At 48.5% G+C, this 18,931-nt stretch overlaps 1 protein-coding gene across 1 annotated transcript; it reads right to left on the bottom strand.

Moving 5' to 3' along the window:
* Positions 1-16,851: 16,851 nt before the first annotated feature.
* LOC116991634 (relaxin-3 receptor 1-like) lies at positions 16,852-18,694 on the bottom strand. Its single transcript, XM_033050395.1, has one exon. It carries the CDS (start codon positions 18,618-18,620, stop codon positions 17,403-17,405), a length of 1,218 nt encoding a protein of 405 aa, XP_032906286.1. The 5' UTR covers positions 18,621-18,694; the 3' UTR covers positions 16,852-17,402.
* Between the last annotated feature and the right edge of the window lie 237 nt (positions 18,695-18,931).

Genomic DNA, 18,931 nt, shown 5'->3' on the forward strand with positions numbered 1-18,931 from the left:
CCTGACAACCATGGCACAACAAAGACTGGGTTGATGCTAAAATGAGCTTCTGCACTACAATTCACAATAACCCACAGGCGTTACAATGTCAAATGTCTAAGGTACAAACTTGGTCAATTGACTAATCGGTAGTTCAATGGTTCAAATGTTCAATTGTTCTTTATTATCATGTGTACCAAGATACAGTGAAATTCCTTTTTTTTAGCAAACAGATCAGTAAAATTATTGCCATAATTAAGTACAATCCTTCATTAAGTACAGAACGCATAGAAACAGCCCACTGAGTTTACATGCAAGAGTCACCAGCTTTTGGATCCATTTTCAAAGTCCCCAGCTACAGCCGTTGCTCAGTGGTGAGTTGCAGAAGGTCCTTTGACAAATGTGATAAGTATCATTGATAACATTAAAAATATATGAATGGAAATTTTTCAATTTGCTTTAATTTCAATTATGAATGAATTATTTTTGTTGTTAATCCTCAGTTGGTGTTGTCATCTGGAATCCTCTGCTTAATATTTCATGCCGAAAGAATCTTTGCAGATCTATTTTTTTCTTTAGTTATGCTAATAATTTATGAAATTATATTAGAGAACACATATTGTAACTTGTTGGCAAGAGAGTTGGCAAATGGTAAGGAGGGTTATCAGATCAAGAGGTAAAGAGAGGTTTGCAAAGTGGGCAGAAAAGTGGCAGCAGTAATTTGGCCTAGAGATGTGTAAAACTGTTGAAAAGGGAAATAGAAAAAAAGTATTTGTTTAATGGAGGAACAGATGGGAATATTGGAGCAAGAGGAGATGTTCTAGTCTTGAGCCACTTTGACCATTTAATGAGCTGTCACCTTGCTCTGTAGGTATATGTTTAGGTTTAGGTTTATTCTTCTCACTTGCACCAGGTACAGTGAAAAGCTTTGTTTTTTCATACTTTCCATACAAATCAAATATACTATACTTAAATACAATAGTCAAACTCGTACAATAGATAAAGGGGAGAGGAAGATACAGAGAGCAGAATATAGTTCTCAGTATCGTCGGCAATCAATTCCATGGACAAAGTCCAATGTCCACAATGGGGTTGAGGTGAATCAGACAGCATCCCATCAGAAGCCCCATAACAGAGGGAATAATGAAGCTGTTTCTCAGTCTGGTGATATGTGCTTTCAAGCTTCTGTGCCTTCTACTGAATGGCCACAGGGAGAAAAAGGAATGACCAGGGTGTGACAAGCTTTGATTATGTTTACTTGCCTTTTAATACAACCTCACTTGTTTTGCCATTTGATCTCATCTGCCTTCAATCCTGCCACGGACCTTTGCTATTTTCCTATCTCTGAACTGATTTAAGAACGGCTTAATTCTAATTTTTCTTAGCATAGGTTACCGCCAGGGGCGCCGTACAATTGGCAGCCATGCCAACAGTCTGTCTGTTTTTATTCGTCTTTAAAAAATTTTTAGTGTGTGTTAAAAGCCTGTGTAAATATTCTCCGGTTTGTTTTATGTGGGGGTCGGGGGAAACTTGTTTTCAGTCTCTTACCTTGCCGGAGATGCGATTGTTTTCCGGACAGCATCTCCGGCCGATCTGCGGCTTAACATCGATGGAGCTGGAAGCCTCGGACTGAACTTGGGCCCCATCACGGGACGTGGACGTAACATCGGACTTGCCTGGGATCGCTCCAACTGCGGCCTGTGGACTTTACATCGGGAGCTCGCAGTCTCCGGAGAGGCTAGAAGGGAGCTCCAACGACTCAGAGGCTCGACCGGGTCCGATCACCGGCACGGGGGAGCTAACATCTCCCCGATGCAGGAGCCGATCGCCCTGATGCGGTGGGCTTCAAGATCGTCCCCTCAACCGAAGGCTCGAGGCCCCCGACCGCGAGAGAAAAAAGAAGGGCAGAGATTTGAACTTTTTATTGCCTTCCATCACAGTGAGGAATGTGGAGGAGTCACTGTGGTGGATGTTTATGTTAAAATGTATTTTGGGTGTTCCGTTGTGATTTTTATTGCATGACTGACTTGGCAAATGAAATTCCTCGTATGTCCCAAAACATAGTTGGCTAATAAAGTATTATTGTGATTGTGATTATGATTGATTGTGACATGGCGGTGACTCTGTTTATGGATGTTGCATGACCTGCTGAATATTTCCCAGCATCTATGCTTTGTTTTCACAAGCAGACTTGCTCTGGCCCACCCTTCCATCCTTGTAGAGTGTGTAGAGACACAATATAGAGACACAGTGCAGAACAAGCCCTTTGGCTCGCTGAAGCCATTCCGATCATTAGCATTAATTCTATGCAAAATCCAATTTTAATCTTCCCACATTGTTATTAACTGAGGTCAGAATGCTGAGATTCTCACATCTTTCACCTACATTCTGGAAGAAATACATACTGGCTAATTAACATACTGACCCACATGTCCGTGGTGTCTAGGACAACCCAATGGTCACAGGGAGAATCTACAAACTCCACACAAATAATGCTTGAGGTCAGGTTTGAACCCTAGTCTCTAGCGCTGTGTGGCAGTGACTCTACCAGCAACACCATTATACTGCCCATAATGTTTCCCCATAATGCACATATGTAGTTCCCACTTAAATGCACCCATGGGATTCATCTCAACATCTCCCCAAGGGAGTGAATCTTACATTCTCACCACTCTGCCTAAAGGTGTTTCTCCCAAATTTTCTGCTAGATTTACAAACCACTGCAAAACAAATGTGGCATGAGGTACACCATTTGACCCAACCAGTCCGTGGCAACGTTAATGTTTCACATGAGCCTCATCACATCTATCTATCTATCTATCTATCTATCTATCTATCTATCTATCTATCTATCTATCTATCTATCTATCTATCTATCTATCTATCTATCTATCTATCTATCTATCTATCTATCTATCTATCTATCTATCTATCTATCTATCTAAGGTACACAAAATTGCTGGGGAAACTCAGCGGGTGCAGCAGCATCTATGGAGCGAAGGAAATAGGCGACGTTTCGGGCCGAAACCCTTCTTCAGACTGATGGCGGGTGGGGGGGGGAGAAAGAAGGAAAAGGGGAGGTGGAGGAGGAGCCCGAGGGCGGGCGGATGGGAGGGTGGGAGGAGACAGCTAGAGGGTTAAGGAAGGGGAGGAGACAGCAAGGGCTAGCAAAATTGGGAGAATTCAATGTTAATGCCATACGGACGCAAGGTCCCCAGACGGAATATGAGGTGCTGTTCCTCCAATTTCCGCTGTTGCTCACTCTGGCAATGGAGGAGACCCAGGACAGAGAGGTCGGATTGGGAATGGGAGGGGGAGTTGAAGTGCTGAGCCACCGGGAGTTCAGGTAGGTTATTGCGGACTGAGCGGAGGTGTTCGGCGAAACGATCGCCCAACCTATGCTTGGTCTCACCGATGTAAATCAGCTGACATCTAGAGCAGCGGATGCAGTAGATGAGGTTGGAGGAGATACAGGTGAACCTTTGTCGCACCTGGAACGACTGCTTGGGTCCTGGAATGGAGTCGAGGGGGGAGGTGAAGGGACAGGTGTTGCATTTCTTGCGGTTGCAACGGAAAGTGCCCGGGGAGGGGGTGGTGCGGGAGGGAAGGGAAGAATTGACGAGGGAGTTGCGGAGGGAGCGGTCTTTGCGGAAGGCAGACATGGGGGGAGATGGGAAGATGTGGCGAGTGGTGGGGTCACGTTGGAGGTGGCGGAAATGGCGGAGGATTATGTGTTGTATTTGCCGGCTGGTGGGGTGAAAGGTGAGGACCAGAGGGACTCTGCCCTTGTTGCGAGTGCGGGGATGGGGAGAGAGAGCAGTGTTACGGGGTATGGATGAGATCCTGGTGTGAGCCTCATCTATGGTGGCGGAGGGGAATCCCCGTTCCCTGAAGAACGAGGACATTTCCGATGCCCTGGTATGGAATGTCTCATCCTGGGAACAGATGCGGCGTAGGCGGAGGAATTGGGAGTGGGGGATGGAGTCTTTACAGGGGGCAGGGTGGGAAGACGTGTAGTCCAGATAGCCATGTGAGTCAGTGGGTTTGTAATGTATGTCGGTCAGGAGTCTGTCCCCTGTCATCTATCTATCTATCTATCTATCTATCTATCTATCTATCTATCTATCTATCTATCTATCTATCTATCTATCTATCTATCTATCTATCTATCTATCTATCTATCTATCTATCTATCTATCTATCTATCTATCTATCTATCTATCTATCTATCTATCTATCTATCTATCTATCTATCTATCTATCTATCTATCTATCTATCTATCTTCTATCATATAAAACTCTCGCCCCATCCGTCCGGCTGGCGTCCGGATCCCTTTCTGCCTTTCATAGAAACAAAGAAACATAGAAATTAGGTGCAGGAGTAGGCCATTCGGCCCTTCGAGCCTGCACCGCCATTCAATATGATCATGGCTGATCATCCAACTCAGTATCCCGTACCTGCCTTCTCTCCATACCCTCTGATCCCCTTAGCCACAAGGGCCACATCTAACTCCCTCTTAAATATAGCCAATGAACAGGCCTCGACTACCCTCTGTGGCAGGGAGTTCCAGAGATTCACCACTCTCTGTGTGAAAAAAGTTCTTCTCATCTCGGTTTTAAAGGATTTCCCCCTTATCCTTAAGCTGTGACCCCTTGTCCTGGACTTCCCCAACATCGGGAGCAATCTTCCTGCATCTAGCCTGTCCAAACCCATAAGAATTTTGTAAGTTTCTATAAGATCCCCTCTCAATCTCCTAAATTCTAGAGAGTATAAACCAAGTCTATCCAGTCTTTCTTCATAAGACAGTCCTGACATCCCAGGAATCAGCCTGGTGAACCTTCTCTGCACTCCCTCTATGGCAATAATGTCCTTTCGATTCGTTCCCGCCGTGCGATGTCACAATGCCCGATGCTCGCAGATGTCCAATCGCAATGCCTGACGCTCGCAGACGACCAATCGGAATGGATCCATTTACATGTACTGCTTCCGGCCGCATTTCTTCCTTTGATTCCCAGCAACTCCGAAACCAGACGCAGAATCGCCGACATCTTTTCCATTTCGGTAGAGATTTCACTTTTCTTTCTAAGTATCCGCTCCTCATTACATTTCGTCATGTTTAAGTACACGTTTTTAATCAAATCCTTCCCCCCCCCCCCCCCCCAATATTTCAAAACTAAACTGGCTTCTCACCCATAGAAGCAGCACCAGCCCCAGCCCCTGGTGAACGTTCCATCGTGTGATGTCACAATGCCCGATGCTCACAGATGTCCAATCGGAATGGATACATTTACATATGCCTTTGCAGGAGCACAAGCACTTGGTGAACGTTCCATTGTGTGATGTCACAATGCCCAATGTTCAAATACATTGTTGCCATAGAGGGAGTACAGAGGAGGTTCACCAGACTGATTCCTGGGATGTCAGGACTTTCATTTGAATAAAGACTGGATAGACTCGGCTTGTACTCGCTAGATTTTAGAAGATTGGGGGGGATCTTATAGAAACTCCTGATTACATTTCAACGTGTTTATGTACACATTTTTAATCAAATCCCCCCCCCCCCCCCCCCCCCCACCAAATATTTTTTTAAAAACTGGCATCTCACCCATAGAATCAGCCCCAGACTCGGTTTGTACTCGCAAGATTTTAGAAGATTGAGGGGGTATCTTATAGAAACTTACAAAATTCTTAAGGGGTTGGACAGGCTAGATGCAGGAAGATTGTTTCAGATGTTGGGGAAGTCCAGAACAAGGGGTCACAGTTTAAGGATAAGGGGTAAATCTTTTAGGACCGGGATGAGAAAAACATTTTTCACACAGACCCTACCCCTCTCCCCCTCCTCCCCCCTCCCCACTCTTCCACTTCTCTCCCCCCTTCCCCACACTTTCCCCACTCTCCCCCCACCCCTCTCGCCCTCCCTCCCTCCTCCCCATCCCCCCCCCTCCCTCACATCTCTCTCCCCATCCCCCTCTCTCACCCCCTACCCCGCTCTCCTTTCTCTCCCAAATCTGACCCGTTTCCTCCTCCTCCTCTCCCATCCCTCCCCTCTTCTCACCCCCCTCCCCCAACCTGTGTGTTTGGGGGGTGGTTAATGTGAGTGTGATGTCCAATCACAATGCCCAATACTCGCAGATGTCCAATCGAAACGGAGCCATTTACATGTACGGCTTCCGACTGCATTTCTTCCTTTGATTCACTGCAACTCCGAAACCAAACGCAGAATCGCCGACATCTTTTCCATTTCAGTAGAGATTTCACTTTTCTTTCTAAGTATCCGCTCCTCATTACATTTCGTCATGTTTAAGTACACGTTTTTAATCAAATCCTTCCTCCCCCCCCCCCCCCCCCCCCCAATATTTCAAAAATAAACTGGCTTCTCACCCATAGAAGCAGCACCAGCCCCAGCCCCTGCTGAACATTCCATCGTGTGATGTCACAATGCCCGATGCTCACAGATGTCCAATCGGAATGGATACATTTACATATGCCTTTGCAGGAGCCCCAGCACCTGGTGAACGTTCCATCGTGTGATGTCACAATGCCCAATGCTCTGACATTGTTGCCATAGAGGGAGTACAGAGAAGGTTCACCAGACTGATTCCTGGAATGTCAGGACTTTCATATGAAGAAAGACTGGATAGACTCGCCTTGTACTCGCTAGATTTTTAGAAGATTGAGGGGGTATCTTATAGAAACTTACAAAATTCTTAAGGGGTTGGACAGGCTAGATGCAGGAAGATTGTTCCAGATGTTGGGGAAGTCCAGAACAAGGGGTCACAGTTTAAGGATAAGGGGTAAATCTTTTAGGACCGAGATGAGAAAAACATTTTTCACACAGAGAGTGGTGAATCTCTGGAATTCACTGGCACAGAAGGAAGTTGAGGCCTGTTCATTGGCTGTATTTAAGAGGGAGTTAGATGTGGCCCCTGTGGCTAAAGGGATCAGGGGGTATGGAGAGATGGCAGGTACAGGATACTGAGTTGGATGATCAGCCATGATCATATTGAATGGTGGTGCAGGCTCGAAGGGCCAAATGGCCTACTCCTGCACTTAATTTCTATGTTTCCCTCTCAACACCCCTCTCCCTCTCCCACCCATCACTCTCTCCCCCACCCCCCTTCCCTCTCTACCCCACCCCCTTCCCTCTATACCCCACCCCCTTCCCTCTCTCCCCCCGCCCCCTTCCCCTACCCCTCTGTCCCTCTTCCACCACTCCCTCTACCCCTCCCTCCCCACTCTACCACTTCTCTCCCCTTACACCACCCCTCTCCCTCCCTCACCCCTCTCTCTTCCCCTCCCTGTCCCACCCCTTCCCCTACCCTTCTGTCCCTCTTCCACCACTCCCCCGTCCCTCTTCCACCACTCCCGCTACCCCTCCCTCCCTCCCTCCCCACTCTTCCACTTCTCTCCCCCTTCTCTCCTCCCCCTCTCCCTCTCCTCACCCCTCTTCCATCCCTCTCTCCCCCACCCCTTCCCTCTCTACCCCAACCCCTTCCCTCTCTCCCCCGCCCCTTCCCCTCTGTCCCTCTTCCACCACTCCCCCTACCCCTCCCTCTCCCACTTCTCTCCCCTTACCCTGCCCCTCTCCCTCCTCTCCCTCCTCCACCCCTGTCTCCCCCTCCCTTCCCCTCTCTCCCCCACCCCTTCCCCTTCCCCTCAGTCCCTCTTCCACCACTCCCCCTGTCCCTCTTCCACCACTCCTGCTACCCCTCTCCCCCTCCCTTCCTCCCTCCCCACTCTTCCACTTCTCTCCCCCCCTCCCCCCCCAACACTCTCCCTTCCCATCCCACTCTCCCCCTCCCTCCGGATGTTGGGGAAGTCCAGAACAAGGGGTCACAGTTTAAGGATAAGGGGGAAATCCTTTAGGACCGAGATGAGAAAAACATTTTTCACACATAGAGTGGTGAATCTCTGGAATTCTCTGCCACAGAAGGTATTTGAGGTCAGTTCATTGGCTATATTTAAGAGGGAGTTAGATGTGGCCCTTGTGGCTAAAGGGATCAGGGGGTATGGAGAGAAGGCAGGTACAGGATACTGAGTTGAATGATCAGCCACGATCATATTGAATGGTGGTGCAGGCTCTAAGGGCCGAATGGCCTACTCCTGCACTTAATTTCACTGGTTCTATGTTTCCCTCTCTGCACCCCTCTCCCTCTCCCACCCATCCCTCTATCCCCCACCCCCCTTCCCTCTCTGCCACCACCCCCTTCCCCCTACCCCTCTGTCCCTCTTTCACCACTCCCCCTACCCCTCCCTCCCCACTCTTCCACTTCTATCCCCTTACCCCACGCCTCTCCCAACCCCACCCCTCTCTCTTCCCCTCCCTTCCACTCTCTCCCCCACCCCTTCCCCTACCCCTCTGTCCCTCTTCCACCACTCCCCCGTCTCTCTTCCTCCACTCCCGCTACCCCTCTACCCCTCCCTCCCTCCCCACTCTTCCACTTGTCTCCCCCTTCTCTCCTCCCCCTCTCCCTCTCCTCACCCCTCGCCCTCTCCAATCCCTCTCTCCCCAACCCCCTCTACCCCACCCCTTCCCTGTCCCCCCCCACCCCCTTCCCTCTATCCCTCTGTCCCTCTTCCATCACTCCCCCTACCCCTCTCCTCCTCCCTCCCCACTCTTCCACTTCTCTCCCCCTTCCCCTCCACTCTCAGTCCCCACTCTTTCCCCTCTCTCCCCCACCCCTCCCCCTCCCTCCTCCCCATCTTCCCCATCCCCCCTCCCCCATATCTCTCTCCCCATCTCTCACCCCCTACCCCGCTCTCCTTTCCCTCCCAAATCTATCCCATTTCCTCCTCCTCCTCTCCCCTCCCTCCCCTCTTCTCACCCCCCCCCCCCCCCCCCCGCAAACGCCGTTGGGGAAACAGACCCAACGGGTCTGCACTTGGTCTAGTTAATATATAAAACTCTCGTCCCATCCGTCCGGCTGGCGTCCGGATCCCTTTCTGCCTTTCGATTCGTTCCCGCCGTGCGATGTCACAATGCCCGATGCTCGCAGATGTCCAATCACAATGCCCGACGCTCGCAGACGTCCAATCGGAATGGATCCATTTACATGTACGGCTTCCGGCCGCATTTCTTCCTTTGATTCCCTGCAACTCGTGGATAGAGAACTGGCTGGCAAACAGGAAGCAAAGAGTAGGAGTAAACGGGTCCTTTTCACAATGGCAGGCAGTGACTAGTGGGGTACCGCAACGCTCAGTGCTGGGACCCCAGCTATTTACAATATATATTAATGATCTGGATGAGGGAATTGAAGGCAATATCTCCAAGTTTGCGGATGACACTAAGCTGGGGGGCAGTGTTAGCTGTGAGGAGGATGCTCGGAGACTGCAAGGTGACTTGGATAGGCTGGGTGAGTGGGCAAATGTTTGGCAGATGCAGTATAATGTGGATAAATGTGAGGTTATCCATTTTGGTGGCAAAAATAGGAAAGCAGACTATTATCTAAATGGTGGCCGACTAGGAAAAGGGGAGATGCAGCGAGACCTGGGTGTCTTGGTACACCAGTCATTGAAAGTAGGCATGCAGCTGCAGCAGGCAGTGAAGAAAGCAAATGGTATGTTAGCTTTCATAGCAAAAGGATTTGAGTATAGGAGCAGGGAGGTTCTACTGCAGTTGTACAGGGTCTTGGTGAGACCACACCTGGAGTATTGCGTACAGTTTTGGTCTCCAAATCTGAGGAAGGACATTATTGCCATAGAGGGAGTGCAGAGAAGTTTCACCAGACTGATTCCTGGGATGTCAGGATTGTCTTATGAAGAAAGACTGGATAGACTTGGTTTATACTCTCTAGAATTTAGGAGATTGAGAGGGGATCTTATAGAAACTTATAAAATTCTTAAGGGGTTGGACAGGCTAGATGCAGGAAGATTGCTCCTGATGTTGGGGAAGTCCAGGACAAGGTGTCACAGCTTAAGGATAAGGGGGAAATCCTTTGAAACCGAGATGAGAAGAACTTTTTTCACACAGAGAGTGGTGAATCTCTGGAATTCACTGGCACAGAAGGAAGTTGAGGCCTGTTCATTGGCTGTATTTAAGAGGGAGTTAGATGTGGCCCCTGTGGCTAAAGGGATCAGGGGGTATGGAGAGATGGCAGGTACAGGATACTGAGTTGGATGATCAGCCATGATCATATTGAATGGTGGTGCAGGCTCGAAGGGCCGAATGGCCTACTCCTGCACTTAATTTCTATGTTTCCCTCTCAACACCCCTCTCCCTCTCCCACCCATCACTCTCTCCCCCACCCCCCTTCCCTGGATGTCAGGACTTTCATATGAAGAAAGACTGGATAGACTCGCCTTGTACTCGCTAGATTTTTAGAAGATTGAGGGGGTACCTTATAGAAACGTACAAAATTCTTAAGGGGTTGGACAGGCTAGATGCAGGAAGATTGTTCCAGATGTTGGGGAAGTCCAGAACAAGGGGTCACAGTTTAAGGATAAGGGGTAAATCTTTTAGGACCGAGATGAGAAAAACATTTTTCGCACAGAGAGTGGTGAATCTCTGGATTTCTCTGCCACAGAGGGTAGTCGAGGCCAGTTCATTGGCTATATTTAGGAGGGAATTAGATGTGGCCCTTGTGGCTAAAGGGATCAGGGGGTATGGAGAGAAGGCAGGTATGGGATACTGAGTTGGATGATCAGCCATGATCATATTGAATGGCGGTGCAGGCTCGAAGGGCCGAATGGCCTACTCCTGCACCTAATTTCTATGTTTCTATGTTTCTATGTTAACTCCGAAACCAGACGCAGAATCGCCGACATCTTTTCCATTTCGGTAGAGATTTCACTTTTCTTTCTAAGTATCCACACCTCATTACATTTCGTCGTGTTTAAGTGCACATTTTTAATCAAATCCTTCTCCCCCACCCCCCCCCCCCCCCAATATTTCAAAACTAAATTGGCTTCTCACCCATAGAATCAGCACCAGCCCCAGCCCCTGGTGAACGTTCCATCGTGTGATGTCACAATGCCCAATGCTCACATATGTCCAATCGGAATGGATTCATTTACATATGCCTTTGCAGGAGCCCCAGCCAATGGTGAACGTTCCATCGTGTGATGTCACAATGCCCAATGCTCAAAGGCATTGTTGCCATAGAGAGGGAGTACAGAGAAGGTTCACCAGACTGATTGCTGGGATGTTAGGATTTTCATATGAAGAGAGAGTGGAAGACTCGCCTTGTACTCGCTAGATTTTAGATGATTAAGGCCGTATCTTATAGAAACGTATAAAATTCTTAAGGGGTTGGACGGGCTAGATGCAGAAAGATTGTTCCGGATGTTGGGGAAGACCAGAACAAGGGGTCAAAGTTTAAGGATAAGGAGGAAAGCAGAATCGCCGACATCTTTTCCATTTCGGTAGAGATTTCACTTTTCTTTCTAAGTATCCACTCCTCATTACATTTCGTCGTGTTTAAGTGCACGTTTTTAATCAAATCCTTCTCCCCCCCCCCCCCCAATATTTCAAAAATAAATTGGCTTCTCACCCATAGAAGCAGCACCAGCCCCAGCCCCTGGTGAACGTTCCATCGTGTGATGTCACAATGCCCGATGCTCACAGATGTCCAATCGGAATGGATTCATTTACATATGCCTTTGCAGGAGCACAAGCACTTGGTGAACGTTCCATTGTGTGATGTCACAATGCCTAATGTTCAAATACATTGTTGCCATAGAGGGAGTACAGAGAAGGTTCACCAGACTGATTCCTGGGATGTCAGGACTTTCATATGACGAAAGACTGGATAGACTCGGCTTGTACATGCTAGAATTTAGAAGATTGAGGGGGTACCTTATAGAAACGTACAAAATTCTTAAGGGGTTGGACAGGCTAGATGCAGGAAGATTGTTCCAGATGTTGGGGAAGTCCAGAACAAGGGGTCACAGTTTAAGGATAAGGGGTAAATCTTTTAGGACCGAGATGAGAAAAACATTTTTCACACAGAGAGTGGTGAATCTCTGGAATTCACTGGCACAGAAGGTAGTTGAGGCCTGTTCATTGGCTGTATTTAAGAGGGAGTTAGATGTGGCCCTTGTGGCTAAAGGGATCAGGGGGTATGGAGAGAAGGCAGGTACAGGATACTGAGTTGGATGATCAGCCACGATCATATTGAATGATGGTGCAGGCTCGAAGAGCCGAATGGCCTACTCCTGCACTTGATTTCAATGGTTCTATGTTTCACTCTCTGCACCCCTCTCCCTCTCCCACCCATCCCTCTCTCCCCCTTCCCTCTCTACGCCACCCCTTCCCTCTCTCCACCCGCCCCCTTCCTCCTACCCCTCTGTCCCTCTTCCATCACTCCCCCTACCCCTCTCCACCTCCCTCCCCACTCTTCCACCTCTCCCCCTTCCCCCTCCACTCTCCCTCCCCACTCTTTCCCCTCTCTCCCCCAACCCTCTCCCCCTCCCTCCCTCCTACCCTACCTCCCCATCCTCCCCCTCCCCCACATCTCTCTCCCCATCCCCCTCTCTCACCCCCTACCCCGCTCTCCTTTCCCTCCCAAATCTGTCCCGTTTCCTCCACCTCCTCTCCCCTCCCTCCCCTCTTCACATCCCCCCTCCCCCCACCTGTGTGTTTGGGGGGTAGTTAATGTGAGTTTGATGCCGCAGTCCCCCCTCCCCCCTCCCCCCCCCCCCCTGCAAAACGCCGTTGGGGAAACAGACCCAATGGGTCTGCACTTGGTCTAGTTAATATATAAAACTCTCGCCCCATCCGTCCGGCTGGCGTCCCAAGCCCTTTCTGCCTTTCGATTCATTCCCGCCGTGCGATGTCACAATGCCCGATGCTCGCAGATGTCCAATCGCAATGCCCGATGCTCGCAGACGTCCAATCGGAATGGATCCATTTACATGTACGGCTTCCGGCCGCATTTCTTCCTTTGATTCCCTGCAACTCCGAAACCAGACGCAGAATCGCCGACATCTTTTCCATTTCGGTAGAGATTTCATTTTTCTTTCTAAGTATCTGCACCTCATTACATTTCGTCGTGTTTAAGTACACGTTTATAATCAAATCTTCCCCCCCCCCCCAATATTTCAAAACTAAACTGGCTTCTCACCCATAGAATCAGCACCAGCCCCAGCCCCTGCTGAACGTTCCATCGTGTGATGTCACAATGCCCAATGTTCACATATGTCCAATCGGAATGGATTCATTTACATAATAATAATAATAATAATGGATGGGATTTATATAGCGCCTTTCTAATACTCAAGGCGCTTTACATCGCATTATTCATTCACTCCTCAGTCACACTCGGTGGTGGTAAGCTACTTCTGTAGCCACAGCTGCCCTGGGGCAGACTGACGGAAGCGTGGCTGCCAATCTGCGCCTACGGCCCCTCCGACCACCACCAATCACTCACACACATTCACACACATTCACACACGGGCTAAGGTGGGTGAAGTGTCTTGCCCAAGGACACAACGACAGTATGCACTCCAAGCGGGATTCGAACCGGCTACCTTCCAGTTGCCAGCCGAACACTTAGCCCATTGTGCCATCTGTCGTCCCAGGAGCCCCAGCCCATGGTGAACATTCCATCGTGTGATGTCACAATGCCCAATGCTCAAAGACATCATTGCCATAGAGAGGGAGTACAGAGAAGGTTCACCAGACTGATTTCTGGGATGTCAGGACTTTCATACGAAGAAAGACTGGATAGACTCGCCTTGTACTCGCTAGATTTTAGAAGATTGAGGGGGTATCTTATAGAAACGTCTAAAATTCTTAAGGGGTTGGACAGGCTAGATGCAGGAAGATTGTTCCAGATGTTGGGGAAGTCCAGAACAAGGGGTCACAGTTTAAGGATAAGGGGTAAATCTTTTAGGACCGAGATGAGAAAAACATTTTTCACACAGAGAGTGGTGAATCTCTGGAATTCACTGGCACAGAAGGTAGTTGAGGCCTGTTCATTGGCTGTATTTAAGAGGGAGTTAGATGTGGCCCTTGTGGCTAAAGGGATCAGGGGGTATGGAGAGAAGGCAGGTACAGGATACTGAGTTGGATGATCAGCCACGATCATATTGAATGATGGTGCAGGCTCGAAGAGCCGAATGGCCTACTCCTGCACTTGATTTCAATGGTTCTATGTTTCACTCTCTGCACCCCTCTCCCTCTCCCACCCATCCCTCTCTCCCCCACCCCCCTTCCCTCTCTACGCCACCCCTTCCCTCTCTCCACCCGCCCCCTTCCTCCTACCCCTCTGTCCCTCTTCCATCACTCCCCCTACCCCTCTCCACCTCCCTCCCCACTCTTCCACCTCTCCCCCTTCACTCTCCCTCCCCACTCTTTCCCCTCTCTCCCCCAACCCTCTCCCCCTCCCTCCCTCCTACCCTACCTCCCCATCCTCCCCCTCCCCCACATCTCTCTCCCCATCCCCCTCTCTCACCCCCTACCCCGCTCTCCTTTCCCTCCCAAATCTGTCCCGTTTCCTCCACCTCCTCTCCCCTCCCTCCCCTCTTCACATCCCCCCTCCCCCCACCTGTGTGTTTGGGGGGTGGTTAATGTGAGTTTGATGCCGCAGCCCCCCCTCCCCCCCCCCGCAAAACGCCGTTGGGGAAACAGACCCAACGGGTCTGCACTTGGTCTAGTCCTCATATAAAACTAGTAGGTGATCCTCTAGTCCCTCTCCCTCATCTACTTCTCAAGCTCCCCGTTCAATATATCTGTAATATTAACTTCAGCCACGCCCTGTAGGAGAGGGTTCCACATTCGTCATCCCAGTTCCACTCTTCTCATGAAGGGTCACAGATCTGAAATGTTAACTGTTTCACTTTTACTGGAGGTGGAGAAGTCAATTGGGTTCAAATTGTGGAATCTGATAAGCCTCTGTCTGATTCAGATTATGAATCCGATCCCACTTTTACCAGATACTGTCTGATTTTTATTTCAAGTTTCCAGCATCTGCAGTTTTTTATTTATATTTATATATTTTCATTTTTGTTAATTGATTTACATTCTGCACACTCTTCTGAATTTCCTATTGAAATTCTCGGGGACTAATTGATATTGGTGAACTCTGGTTATGCTCTCCCTCACAAGTGGAAACACTCTCGCTATTCAATCCACTTTGTCAAAACACTTTTCAACATTGCAAACTCTTTTACACCAGCCCTCATCCTTCTTTCCTGAAAGAAGTCCTAATCTGTATGCCTTTGTATCCTAACAAGCATTCTCTGCACCCTCTCCAATGCCTCAATTCTATAACATGGCAACAAGAAGATTGGATTTCCTCCTTCCTTCCTTAGTGACATTCTTGTATTGGAGACACAAGGGACTGAAGATGCTGGTACCTTGAGGAAAAACCAACTACTGGAGGAAGTCAGCTAGCCAAGCAGCATCTGTGGAAGTAAATGGACGGGCGACTTGTTGCGTCATGATCCTTCTTCAGACTGATCAACTAGTAGAGTGGTAGCTGACAGTAAGTGGTGCAAATGGTGGAATCTGATAAGGAATGAAGATGTGAGTGAAATGTAGAACCAGTGGGAGGAATAGCATGTACTTTCTACATTACACTCCCACCTTCCTTTCTTATCAGATTCCACCATTTGTACCCATTTGTCCTCCATCTCCAGCCTTGGTTTCTATCTCCATCTGACTTTCCCCCACCTGCCAATTCATCCTTTGTCACCTGCATCCACCTATCACTACCTGTTGTCCCAGCACTTCTCCTCACCTCTTTCTAGCTCCACCAGCCTGAAGAAAAGTTCCAATCCAGAAACAAGCTCCTCATATTTATGGCTCATTGTTTTGGTTTCCTTCATGAACTTTTCCACATTACTCAATCAAATTCCCATATAATTGTAAGGACCACTTCTTCCTCCGCTCTACAGCATTCTCTTCATCAGGAATAGGAGCCGCAAAGTGTGGCATTTCTCCTGATTGTCACAGCTTGCCAGTTCTTGCTTGGTTCTTGCAAATCTTCCTTACACCTTTTCCATTTATTTGCAACCTTTTCAGAATACAGGGGGGGCACAGCAATACTTTATCAAAATGTTAAAGTGTTAAGTATATTAAGTGTTAAGTATAGAACATGTTTTTAAAGTGAGGCAGAAAGACGATTATCTGTTGTTCGATCTGTCACCGCTAGAGGACCCTCAGACCAGCATCTGTGTAGGCAAGGGGATAGCTGATGTTTCGGGTCGAGACCAGCATCAGGACTGTTAATAATTATACAAATAGAGCACAGCGACACAAACTTCTGATCACATCCATGTCGACCATCAAGTACCTCTATAAGTATATTGTATGCTTGGAACTTGCTTACCTGTTTCCGCAAACTTGATTAATAGGTTTAGGAGGGGGGGGGGGGGATCATAGCACTTCAATAGATTTTTAGAAAATAAAATTTAGATAGAAAAATAATCTATTATGATGTAATTTTTTAGAATGGATCAAATAAACACCCAGCTTCAAATCTAAGTTCAATGATAAAAATTTAACTTAGATTTCGCATCAGAGCCAAAATTGTGAGTCGTAATAATTGCTAGATCATTCTCAGCTTCGGAAGTTTCATTTTAAATAATTACAATAGTACACCAGAGTAGGGGGGAAATATGTTCCACTTAATTATGTTTAACAATTAATACACTGTTTGCTTAATAAACAGTTGTAAAACTGTTTGCCAAATACTAATCGGGGTTGTCATGTTACTGGCAAGTCAGCGATTATCGTTTAAACTATTACACGATTTTAAACTCTAAAGTCCCATGGAAACAATTATTGAATTAAATCAAATGTTAATGATATAAATTGAAATACTTCATAAGTTTTAAAGAAATAAACACTATACAATATAATTGCAGCGTGAATTTGTCTATTTATTAACAATTCACTTTATAACACTTTATATTTCTTCATGGTTCATTTTCTCAACATAGGAACGACCCAAGGCGGTGTGGGTCGAGAGGCTCTGGTAGAAACATTGCAAGGTCACCCACATCACAATGACATTCACAAGCAATGGACATCTGACCCGGGGCTGCCCGGGGTGACGCGGTCCGATCTCCCTTCCGCCCCTTGACTTAAGTAAGTGGAGTGAAAGCGATGCAGTTATTCCCTCGTACCCCTTAAACTAATGAATTTGATGATCACAAGTTGCCTTCGTTTAAGGAACAAATTGCAACCTCTAAAACATTGCACGGAGCTTCGATTTTGCAGTCTCTAAAATGAGAGGTAAAGAGATCAACATCAGTCTAAACCCATCGCGCTTCTGCATGTAATCACACATTTTCAAGTGAAGGGCTTTCATAGCAGTGATCTTTTTCTTTCGAGATGGTCATTCTACATCGGATTTATCCAGTTGTTATTCGCCGTCACAACAATCCCGATACCTTCCCTCAGCAGTCTCCCAAGACAGTCGGTTAATTGGGGTTTGGCTGTGTGGTGCAGTTGGAGGGACCGTTTTCACATCGACTGTTAGAGTCGGTCTCGGCTGTAATGTGCGATCTCAATAATGTTCAGATGCACTCCGACCTGCATGTGCGTGGGTTCCCGGTTATTTACCGGGCCGGAGAAGGGTCGTATTGCGACCTTGTGCGTCAAAGCCGGCGTAGATATCTTCCAGAAGATCTCTTTCATAGATTTCCTGAACTCTCTCCTCATTAAGCAGTAGAGAACTGGATTGAGGCAGCTGTTTGTGTATGCCAAGCACACGGTGACGGGGAAAGCATAGGACTGCATGGAGTAGTAGGTCTTGTCCCAAGGTATCACGTTGAGCTTGACCAAAACGCCCCAGAATGTGATGATGTGGTTGGGTAGCCAGCAGAGGAAGAAGGCGAGCATAACGATGGTGATAGACCTGGTTACTGTCGAATTCCTCTTGGTGTTTTTGTTGCCCATGTGTTGTTGTCTCAAGAACCTGAGGAGGAGCAGATAACAGACCGACAGAATGGCAATGGGCAGAACAAAAGCCAGGACGAGCTTCTGGATGTGGTAGAGTGCGAGCCAGTATTGGCCATCGTCGGGGAAGTCCAGCAGACAGAGGTTCACGCCGGCAGTGTTGCTGACAGTGGAGAAGATTGCGGTGGGTAGCGTGGCCAGGCCGGCGGCGGACCAGAGGAGGGCACTGATCCACTTGACCGAGCATGGCAGCCCGCTACCCCTGGCCTTCAGAGCCGACGACACCGACCAGTAGCGGGCAATGCCCATTGCCGTCAGGAAGAAAACGCCGGCGTACATGTTCATGACAGTGACTGACTGTATGATCTTACACATGGCACCCCCGAAGGGCCAGCTGAAGTCCAGAGCGGTGTCCACCGCCCAGAAGGGCAGGGTCATGACGAACTGAAAGTCGGTGACCGCCAGGTTGAGAATGAAGACGCACATGGTGGATTTGCTGCGCCCTGGCTTCGCCTTCATCAGGAGAAAGACCAGCAAGTTCCCGACAAGACCGACGGCGCAAACCATCGAGTAGGTGATGGAGATGATTATTCTCAATGCAGGGGATCCGTCTCCGTGGAAATCCATCTCACACAGGCTGCAGTTTTGGCTGGAGTTGTAAAACTGCACGATAGCGTTCAACATAAAATCGTCCATCTCTTCCAACTTGCTGCATTCGAGTGGCGCCGGACGAACTAATGAGATTGTAGACAACTCGGGAGCCAGCGCCAAACAAAATCCTTTAAAAAAGTACATAAAATAAACTTTTTTTTCTGGGCAATTGCAACAGACAGTCCGGTGTGCAGCGTTGCTGCAGACCTTGAGGCAGAGTCCCCGGCGCACCTGGGCTCCAGTTGCCGATCTTGTCCTCTGAAGACAAGGCGGATCTCCGGTTTGAATCAAGTCAACCTGGACCGCCCACCCCTTCCCCGCTCCCATTGGCCTCGCCTTGGACGGCTTCGTGCAGCAACCGGTCCTTGGACAAGTCCATCAGGCGGCAGAGGCGGAGTTCTCGCCCCCTCGACGCTCTGTGCTGTCCAGGGTGCTGAATGAAGCGATATCTTCCA

This window comes from Amblyraja radiata, chromosome 34 (assembly GCF_010909765.2).
Source record: "Amblyraja radiata isolate CabotCenter1 chromosome 34, sAmbRad1.1.pri, whole genome shotgun sequence".
NCBI classification, from domain to species: Eukaryota; Metazoa; Chordata; class Chondrichthyes; order Rajiformes; family Rajidae; genus Amblyraja; species Amblyraja radiata.

What these genes read in the sequence shown, in the direction of transcription:
- LOC116991634 (XM_033050395.1), bottom strand. Translation starts at nt 18,620, where the DNA reads ATGTACTTTTTTAAAGGATTTTGTTTGGCGCTGGCTCCCGAGTTGTCT.